The sequence below is a fragment of the Poromitra crassiceps genome (assembly GCF_964638095.1).
Source record: "Poromitra crassiceps genome assembly, chromosome: 12".
In the NCBI taxonomy this organism is placed as follows: domain Eukaryota; kingdom Metazoa; phylum Chordata; class Actinopteri; order Beryciformes; family Melamphaidae; genus Poromitra; species Poromitra crassiceps.
Genome location: NC_139632.1, coordinates 42007164 through 42018133, shown reverse-complemented (window position 1 = coordinate 42018133; position 10970 = coordinate 42007164). Strand labels below are relative to the sequence as shown.

Genomic DNA, 10970 nt, shown 5'->3' with positions numbered 1-10970 from the left:
AACTCAATTCTTAAATTCTAAGGTGTCATTTTAACAGTGAGCTGAAACGCACACTATAGTGAGCCGGGCAGGGAGGGGAGGGGAGGGGAGGGGAGGGGAGGGGAGGGGAGGGAGTAGGACTGGTACAGTTACGAGACAGGGTGGGAGGGGAGGAGGGGGGTGAACACTGCTCGTTTTATTCCTCAGTTGGCAGTGCTGGTATAGGTCTGTGTTTCTCCTCTTTCACTTTATCCATCCATCTAATCTCCCTATTCACCTCTCTCTCTCTCTCTCTCTCTCTCTCTCTCTCTCTCTCTCTCTCTCTCTCTCTCTCTCTCTCTCTCTCTCTCTGCTGCAGGGCATACCAGGACCTCCAGGCGAGGCCGGGGCTGCAGGTTACCCTGGCAGGCAGGTGCAGTGAAAAATACGCTTCAGATTCCTCCATCCATCTCCATCCTCTTGGGTTCTCCACTGCTGCTAGAATTCCCTTATTGATATACTCTGTGTGTGTGTGTGTGTGTGTGTGTGTGTGTGTGTGTGTGTGTGTGTGTGTGTGTGTGTGTGTATATATATATATATATATATATATATATATATATATATATATATATATATATATACATATATATACACACACCTCCGTCCAGCTCAGCTTGTGTTTGGGATCGGGAAGTAAACAATGACCATCATTTCTCCATCCTCTTTGGGTGTTTACTATTCTGCCCACAATTTCACACTAGAAGTAATTTCACACTAGAAGTAATTTCACACTAGAAGTAATGACATGCTGGACAGGGTCCTAATCTTCTCTTTTTTTTAAGCCAGGAGCCCAAGTTAAATAAATCCAGTCTCACCGGTTGACCCAGGCTCATTAAAACATACTAGTGCTCTTGTCCTGTGTGGGCCTGGAAAGAAGGAGCAGTGAAAGAACCTCAGATATAGTCCCAAAAAGCACCCAGAAATACTGAAAAACCTTCTATATGCCACCTTCTGTTCTCCCATCAACCTTATATTTAGAATCAGGAAGTCAACTTTGGCCCTGACAATGAACTGAATAGATGGATGAAATTCTGACAGATTTGTGTGGGTGTGTGTGTGTGTGTGTGTGTGTGTGTGTGTGTGTGTGTGTGTGTGTGTGCGTACGTGTGCGTGCGTGCGCAATGTGTGGACTTTTGGAATATTTAAACCATGTGCATTGCCAGCAAGGCAGACCAGGAAATATAATGTTGCGACCTGAAGTATGAACAGCATGTGTTTTCTCTTAACTGTCTGTCAATCAAGCCTTCTGTATCTCTCTTATCAGGCCAAACTGACGCTGGTGTGTGACTGATGTGTTTAGGTTTTCCCCCTGCCATGCCAAACACGACCACTGGGCTTATGCGTACTCTGACAATAGCCCCTCCTCATTAGAGTCTTTGCTTTGTTGCAGGGCTTGGCTGGGCCAGAAGGTAACCCGGGGCCTAAAGGTGTCCGTGTAAGTACAACTCGCTCTCTCTGCGCCTGTCTGCCCTCCTTTCCGCAGCAGCGCCAGAGTGAACACTTCATTTCCTGAAAGGATTAGGACAGTGTCAGTGCCTGCAGCCCTGCTCCAGAGGGGCTGACCCGGGATCTGATCTGAGTTTGGGTTTCTGACATACCGGCTGATGGGAGCTGCAGACTCCTCGTGGAGGCTGGCTGGTCTGGGGTCTGCGTTGTCTCTCAACCGGGCCTGTCTGGCTCTCCCTCTCGCTGTGGATCATTCAGGAAGCAGGAATGCCCCAAGAACAGGAGAACAGAGAGAGAGAGAGAGAGAGAGAGAGGAGGAGAGGAGGAGGGAACGCAAACAAAGCAGCGAAAACATGGAAGCATAGGGGAGTGGGGAGGGGAGGGGGGGCAAAGGAGCTAGAGAGAAAGGGGATTTGAGGGAATGTTGCCGCTCAGAGAAAGAGAGGAGAGTTGGAATGGAGTGAAATAGGGATGGTGAAAAAGAGACAGAGATAGACACAGATTTACTCAAATGAATATAGGTGGGAAAGACCTAAAGACATCTCCTAACCTTTTCTATTTCTCCAACAAATGGAAAAACATCAGTAGTCTTCAGTGGCTTTGTATCCCTGGCAGATGTGGTTGAGTCAGTGAAAGTTGACTGTATGTTTGCCTGCTATCTCTCCAAAAAAGAGTACAGGTGTACTTTCACCTCAGCTGGCTCGTCTCCATGCAGACGAGCAATGGCTTGACTTCAAGGTCCTCCCGGGTTGCTGAGCTCCTCACCCTCTTCCAGCCACCCTGCTGAGCTCCTCACCCTCTTCCAGCCACCCTGCAGAAACAAACTCCTCGTTAGAAAGGTTCCAGTTAGGGGCCTATTTGAATGGGGTTGTTGCCAAGGGCGAGGGGCCCATAATTGTGAGGGTCCTTGGTGCTGCCGTGGACAGTGACATCATCGGTGATCTTTGGTGCTGCCGTGGACAGTGACATCATCGGTGATCTTTGGTGCTGCCGTGGACAGTGACATCATCGGTGATCGGTCATGGAGTGGTGACATACGCTTTCCCAGAGAGGCTGAGCAGTATCCCCTTTTTTGAAGATGTTTTATTTTATTTATTGAAACTTTATTTAACCAGGCAGGTCATTTAAGAACAACGTCTTACTTACAATGACAGCCTGCAAGATGGGGATACTACCCCTGCCAATCTGTCAATGAAATCTAGATCATAATGCAAAGGAGATGGACTCAGAACCTCCACAATACAGCACTGCCTCCTGACTAGAGGACATGTCTGTCAAATTTAGGTGTTCTTCAAACTCAATTCCCTCCAACCTCAAATTCCTCCCCAATCAAGTCAGCGTTTCCCCATCCCTTGCTGCTGACAACAGCCTGAATGATGTCCTGCCTTTCCTGCTTCTCCTCTCCGAGTGGCCTGCCAGAACCTCCTGAAAGCCCTCTCCAAAGTCTTCATTCACTTCCACAAAGGAGGTTTTAGAGAAGGTCCAGAACCTCCTCCGAACAGAGTCCTCCACCAGGCATTCCAAGCACACTACATGGTTGCGTTTAAAGGACACGAAACGGGGACACGCACACTTGTCACTTTATTTCTTACACAACACAGTACAACATGCAGTGACCACCCCACACACACACACACACACACACACACACACACACACACACACACACACACACACACACACACACATGCTGACACGGTGGTCAGTGAAATGTAGTCCCTGCTTTTTCCCATGGAGGCATGTCCTTCCTCCGGGGGGCAGACCAGGAGCAGTGGGCAGCTTTACAGTCCAGCGCCCGGGGATCACTCCATCTTGTCATCGTTGCTAGTCAGGTGACCATCTTCTGCATGTCTTTATGTTGCCCATGTTATATGGAAGAAACCTCACAGAAGCATGGGGAGAACCTGCAAACTCCTCACAGAAAGGTCCTTTTCACCACGTCTTTTACCGGCTTTTTACCTGGTCTGTCTGGCAGGCTCCCCTGCCAACCAATCTGACTCATCACCAGATGGTCATCAGATAACAGCTCAGCCTCTTTCTTCACGTGAGTGTCCAGAACATATGTGGACTCAGGTCTGATCTACAACTACAAAGTTGACGATCGACATTTAGCTTAAGGTGCTCTGGCACTACACGCTGGTGTCGCTGGTACTTGTCCCTACCAGAAGTACAAGGGTACCGACAACATAGCTTCCAGGGTCACTGGGGGGCGCAGTAACCCGTCTACCACGATAAGGCTGCAATTCTGGAGGGGAATGAGCCTCCATGTGTTTGAACATGGTGGTTGTTGTAGAGAATCCATGGCTAGAGGTCCAAAGACACGGCACCGTGCGGATTTAGATCAGGAAGGCCATTCCTTTCACCTGACAGTCAGGGGTTTCACCGGCAGGACGTAGCGCGTGAGAGGATCACGCTATTCACGCTAAATAAATACACTCAATCGGATCCGTTACAATATCATTACTATTCATTGATTCAAATGTAACCACCCATCACTGTTTAAGTTACCACCCAACACTGTACAAGACAGCCTGACAGACAGGCCCACCATAACTCACAGTCCTATGATGCTTTGAAGAGCTTAAGATCCAAATCCTTAAGCATTAAGTATTTCTGCAGCCTCTGAAGCTTGTCATGTTAAACTATATTGCATGTTATAAAATGATGTCATTATGTTTTCATGGCTAACATTGAATACAATGTTAAATCATGCTCTATAATAATAATGTGCTCATACGCACTTATTTTGAATCCTCCTTGAACCAAATTATTTCACTAAGAACAGCCTGAGGCGAGCAAGGTTTATGCACATATTTGTTCAGTAATATTCAACTGAGTAGAACTAATCTGGTCATCAAAAGAACATCACAATGACAGTTTACAGTGTTAAAAAGAATTCCTGAGTTCCTGAGTATCATGCAATATGCATTATTGCTGTTTTCCAGGGTTTCATTGGGCCTCCTGGTGTAGCTGGGCCACCAGGGCTGGAAGGCGAGAGAGTGAGTGATATATTATATTATATTATATTATATTATATTATATTATATTATATTATATTATATTTTTTATTATAGGCACATGAACGTGGGATCTTGTTTTATCATAATTTCTGTGGTTTTGTTAACATTTATCATTCACACTCCCATTGCCATTTATTTCTAATAATGTAATAATAATAATAATAATAATATAATAATGATGTTGAAAATGATGTTTTCTCCATTTCTCTTCATTTATTTTCTGCACCTTTGTCATGTACTGATTACATCCCTGTCTGAGGTTTGGTAGATGCCAACTCTCATCAAATTGTTAGATTACGCATTTGTTGCAGTCAGCTCTCTTCTAGTGTACAGTATCTTGTTAGATTCTCAATTGCTAACCATTTGCAGATGTTTGTCAGAACATATTTCCAATTGTAGATCATTGATTTTCCTGAGTCATTAGGCAAAAGCAAAATATTCTTGGCAGTAATTGTAAAGCTTTCATTTATAGATTAAAACAAATATATGGTACGGATGAAAAATGTGAGGAAAAATGAACAGTTTTCCATAAATCTGCCCCCGAATGACATTACAACAAATTCCCAGACGATCCCAGTCTTGAGAAGTTCCCAACTCATTATGGCCCCATTGGAACTTTTTAGCCTGATGTGCCCCGCTGAATGCTGACTAGACGGTTTCCCCAGTTTTTATGCTTCTGTTAGAACTTTTTGGCTCTATGTGCCTTGCTGAACATCAACTGGACTTTTGCCTGCGTGTTCCTTCATGCTCTGTGACGATTTGAATCCTAGCTCATGCTGTGCCATCTTTCTTCATGTCCAATTTCACAGTGTTCTCTCAGCAGCTAATATTCAAGGAGGGTGGATTTCCAAAGCTCTGTTCAAATAGATAGATACATAGATGGATAGACAGACAGACAGAAACATACATACATACATACATTACATACATACATACATACATACATACATACATACATACATACATACATACAGTACATACATACATACATACATACCGGTACATACATACATACATACTTACATATTTACGTACGTACGTACAGTACATACATACATACATGCATACATACAGTACATACATACATACATACATACATACTTACATATTTACGTACATACATACATACATACATACATGCATAAATCTGCCTCCTGACTCTCGCCTGAGTTATGTTTCCTCCTACTTTTTTAGGGCGTCCCTGGTCCTGTTGGAAAGCCTGGTGCCAAAGGAAGACAGGTAATAATGGGGTCAAGTCAACACTTTGAAATCTGAGATGGTCCATGAAAGAGGCTTGCAGGGACAAAACATATATGCCTTCATCATCTGTCAATAACTCTGTGTGTGTGTGTGTGTGTGTGTGTGTGTGTGTGTGTGTGTGTGTGTGTGTGTGTGTGTGTGTGTGTGTGTGTGTGTGTGTGTGTCTGTCCACTCTATCTCATCTGATGCACATCAGTAGAGGTGATGTGGTGCCAGTGATTAAACAATACACAGACAAAAGACAAGATACATGACTCCTTCAGAGGATAAAAATAACTCTACATGTAGCCGATCACATTAGAGATGTTTTATGGCATTTAGGTTTGTTTCCAGGGTGGCATTGTAGGAGAGAGATTTTTTTTAAAGCTGGGCCACAGTTGGAATATCTAGATTGGGTTATAAAAACAAGTGTCAGCTCCTCTGTGTTGAAGGTGCCAAGCGGGCAGGCAGCCCAGTGTCTGTGTTGAAGTGAAGCTGGAAGCTGGATTATCCAAGAGGTTTTCTATGGAACGCTGAGCGCTGCCGGGCTCATTGGATCAGAGGCGTGTTGTTGTAAGCCTGGCCTGGCCTGCTTAAACAGCTACTGGCTTCACATCATCTTCATTCTAATTTGTTCTTAATCAGTCATCTGGGAGAAATGCAGGTTAAGCGTTAAATGTGGCGTGCTGCGTGCATTCCACCTATTTATGAATGTGCAAATTACTGCAGGTAGGATGCTTTGCACAGTAGACTGGCTATGAACAAAGCAGATTGAGACATTTGTGGAGCAGTTCCATTGACAGATGATAAGATCACGGATGGATGATAAAGCAGAGATGACTAAAAAGCAAGATGCTCTTACTGTTTTGGGAATTCAAAAACAAACAAAAAGGTTTGACTTGACTGACGCTGTGACTCACCGTAAGTGGCACATCCTCGGGACCGGCAGGATAAATCTGGTGGGGGAAAGTGAAAAGGCAGCACTTGCCCCTCCCTCTCATTACCACCACTGAGGTGCCTTTGAGCAAGGCCCTTAACCCCCTAACCGCTCCAGTGGAGCTGCTCAGTGGCCAGCAGATCAGACTGTGGTTGTACTGGTCAGCTTCCAGGTATGAATGTGTGTGTGTGAATGTGAACAGGGCACTCCTTGAAAAAGAGAGCATTGCTCTCAGTGAGACTTAGCGCCTTGGGATAACTCTCGTTATGATTTGGCGCTATATAAATATAAAATTGCTTGATTGATTGATTGATTGACTCCCCTGAATAAATAAAAAAAAGGTAACTGAAGTTGTTCAACTGAAGTTGAATTCCTCCACAGGGTGTGGTCGGTGATGCGGGGGAGAGGGGGGCGACTGGTCCTGACGGCAATGAGGTAAGAACTGTGGTCCGCATCCTGTCGCTTTTACGCCTTTCTCTTGTTTGTCGTCCTCCTCTTATTCTACCTCTTCTCCTTCCTTCAATCTGGATCTCACTGCCTGTCACTTCATCACTATGATTACAGTACATGTGCACCGAAGAGGTCTTATTTTGGATAGCTGTTAAGCTGTTAATACAGTAACCTCCTCTTGAATGTACTTGTATCAGGCGTATCCAGGTAATGGGGAATTGTGCAGTACTCTAAGTGTCCTGTGTACTTAGGCTGGTGCTGTGCTGTTTCACAGGGGCCTGTTGGCGGGGTTGGCATCGGTGGCTTCCCGGGTCTGAGGGTGAGTATCAATTATTATTGCATGTTAATTATTATTGCATGTGTGTTGAATGAGGTTTGGCTATGTTCAAGTACCACGCTGGTTATATTTTATGTCCTTCATAAATGGACTGTGTGCATATAAACATCAACGCCATCCACAGTGCAACACACCCAGAATATGTTCCAGTTCGTTTTCCTTCATGTCCAACTAGTGGATGTTGACATTTTGAATGAGATGTGTATATAAAAAAGTGACAGCATCAAATTTTTATGAATGCGTTCTATTTTCCATGCCGAATATACATTGAACGTGCACGTCTGTTCATCTGTCTCACCGTGTGTCTGCTTCTCTCTACCTGCTTGTACTTCAGTCTTGTATTTGTCTCTAAGATTTCCTGTCTGTCTGCCTCACTCTGTTAACGAGCGCCGCCGCTGAGTAGCTGGAGTGGTGCTCAGGTGACTGCTAACAAGGGTAGACGACCAATATTTCATGCACTCTTAGAACTTGGCTGCCCGTCAGGCCCCAAGTGATCAGCAGGGACACAGAGTCATGATGCACGGCAGGTACAGCGACTGTGTTAGCTCTGTGCTTCTGAAGTCTTCTTCTACACTCCACAGACAGACAGGCTGTTTGAAGCTATATATGAATGGGTTTAGAAGCCGTTCCTCGGGCACGTGAGTCGTGGAAGCAGCCAGGCAGAGGGGAAGTGGAGGAAGCACCTGTAGGTTGGTCTCTAGGCAGAGGTCCTGCACAGGGAGTGATGCATAGCATACTGGGCATAATGTGTTTTTGCTGCTGCTGATCATCATACAGCACAACTGCTAAAAGTTCTGCTTCCCAGTCCGAGACGTGTGTTAGCTTTCAGCCCTGCGTTAGTGTGAGAAAAATAGATACAACTGTAAATATGGCGCCGTTCCTCCTCCATCATTTCACGCTTCGTTTAAAGGGGCGGGGGCGGGGGTGCGGGGCAGATTTATTGGGGTGTCTGAAGGGTCAGCCTGTGGGCACTCAGCGGGCCGCTACACCCATCTGGATGGATGGAGTTTCCTTAACCTTCACCTCAGCTACCGGCTGTAATTCAGCTCTGCTACTGACACCCCCAGGCAGCCACAAGCGCACGCACGCACGCACGCACACACACGCACGCACGCACGCACACACACACATACACGCACGCACGCACGCACGCACGCACGCACACACACACACACACACACACACACACACACACACACAGGTGTTGTGCCAATACACTTGAGTTGCAAGACAATCCTTCAACTGACGTTAAAACATGTAAATCACTAAGATTGGTGTTACAATGTTTTCACATGACGATGTCATGTAACGATGTGTGGCTCTGTGTGTGACTGGAAGAGTCGTTACTAACGTTTCTGCTGAAAAGAGTTCCAGGGTTGAAGCGAGGTTAGCCCGGGGTCTTAGATCTCAGACAGATTGATGTCTTCTGACCCAACGCGCCACAAATCACTTTGTATTCTGTGGACAGGACAGGATGTGTGACACAGACAGACAGCAGATGGACACATGCATGCATGACTGGCATCCACACAGAAACTCAGCTATTCACTCACATCTCTAATGTTGTCTTTGTAACTACAAAACCCAAATACTGAAAGCAGAAGACATTCTGATTCCATTTGTTTTCATTTGGTGTTGGACCCGGCGGGCTTCGCTGATGTGTTTATAGTCTCAAGAGAGAGATTGATACAGAACGAAGTCTTGACCATAAAGCGTTTTTCAATAGTCGTCATAAAAAACAAACATTTGAACGTGGAAGTAATTTCTCCCTGACAGCAGACACTGAAAACGTAGAAAACTTTAAACCATTCCAGAATTTGTTTTGCACCAGAAGTAGTAAACTGCTTGGCTATCATCAACTTTAATATTTGAAATATTTTCCTATCACTAAGCCTAAAATCAACCAGCAAACAGAAGTGGAACACTGGAAATGGATGGGGATAAGTGCATAGATTTTAATATTTTTTCACCGTTGTCTATTTGGAAAAGGATTTGTAGAGGATGGACCGCCAATGTCTTTTGTTCTGTCTGCCATGGCCCTCACTGCCAGTACCAGTGCACTACCACTGTCAGTCCCTTTTCCTACATGCCAGATCCCTATCTATGTCTGGACACCATGACGGAAACAGGACAGAGACAGGACACCATGACAGAAACAGGACAGAGACAGGACACCATGACAGAAACAGGACAGAGTAGAGACAGGACACCATGACAGAGACAGGACAGAGTAGAGACAGGACACCATGACAGAAATAGGACAGAGTAGAGACAGGACACCATGACAGAGACAGGACAGAGTAGAGACAGGACACCATGACAGAAACAGGACAGAGTAGAGACAGGACACCATGACAGAAACAGGACAGAGACAGGACACCATGACAGAGACAGGACAGAGACAGGACACCATGACAGAAACAGGACAGAGACAGGACACCATTACAGAGACAGGACAGGACAGAGACAGGACACCATGACAGACACAGGACAGAGACAGGACACCATGACAGAAACAGGACAACATGACAGAAACAGGACAGAGACAGGACACCATGACAGAAACAGGACAGAGACAGGACACCATGACAGAAACAGGACAGAGACAGGACACCATGACAGAAACAGGACAGAGTAGAGACAGGACACCATGACAGAGACAGGACAGAGACAGGACACCATGACAGAAACAGGACAACATGACAGAAACAGGACAGAGACAGGACACCATGACAGAGACAGGACAGAGTAGAGACAGGACACCATGACAGAAACAGGACAGAGACAGAGACAGGACACCATGACAGAGACAGGACAGAGACAGGACACCATGACAGAAACAGGACACAGTAGAGACAGGACACCATGACAGAGACAGGACAGATACGGGACACCATGACAGAAACAGGACACAGTAGAGACAGGACACCATGACAGAGACAGGACAGAGACAGGACACCATGACAGAAACAGGACACAGTAGAGACAGGACACCATGACAGAGACAGGACAGATACGGGACACCATGACAGAAACAGGACAACATGACAGAAACAGGACAGAGACAGGACACCATGACAGAAACAGGACACAGTAGAGACAGGACACCATGACAGAAACAGGACAGAGACAGGACACCATGACAGAAACAGGACACAGTAGAGACAGGACACCATGACAGAAACAGGACAGAGACAGGACACCATGACAGAAACAGGACAGAGTAGAGACAGGACACCATGACAGAGACAGGACACCATGACAGAAACAGGACAGAGACGGGACACCATGACAGAAACAGGACAGAGACAGGACAGCATGGCAGAAACTTGGGACAGGTCCCAATGCACTGTGTCACTAATTCCTCGTGATGCCCCTATGTGGGACGGAGCCATTCAAATTCAAAAAGATAGCAAAGACATGGCCACGCAACAAACATGTCTGTCTCTCTCTCTCTGCCTTTCCTGTGACAGACAGAGAGACATGACGTCCCTCTCACAGACATGTCCTCTTCTTTTTCACA

General features: G+C 45.8%; 1 protein-coding gene across 1 annotated transcript in view; it reads left to right on the top strand.

Annotated features, from left to right (window-relative positions):
* The window catches only part of col24a1 (collagen type XXIV alpha 1 chain), a 179293-nt gene that overhangs the window by 63850 nt on the left and 104473 nt on the right, over positions 1-10970 (top strand). Inside the window, exons 9-14 of the mRNA XM_083647399.1 lie at positions 338-391; positions 1409-1453; positions 4410-4463; positions 5679-5723; positions 7042-7095; positions 7385-7429. Of these exons, the coding sequence (XP_083503525.1) occupies positions 338-391; positions 1409-1453; positions 4410-4463; positions 5679-5723; positions 7042-7095; positions 7385-7429 (297 nt within the window). The remainder of the gene's footprint in view (positions 1-337; positions 392-1408; positions 1454-4409; positions 4464-5678; positions 5724-7041; positions 7096-7384; positions 7430-10970) is intronic.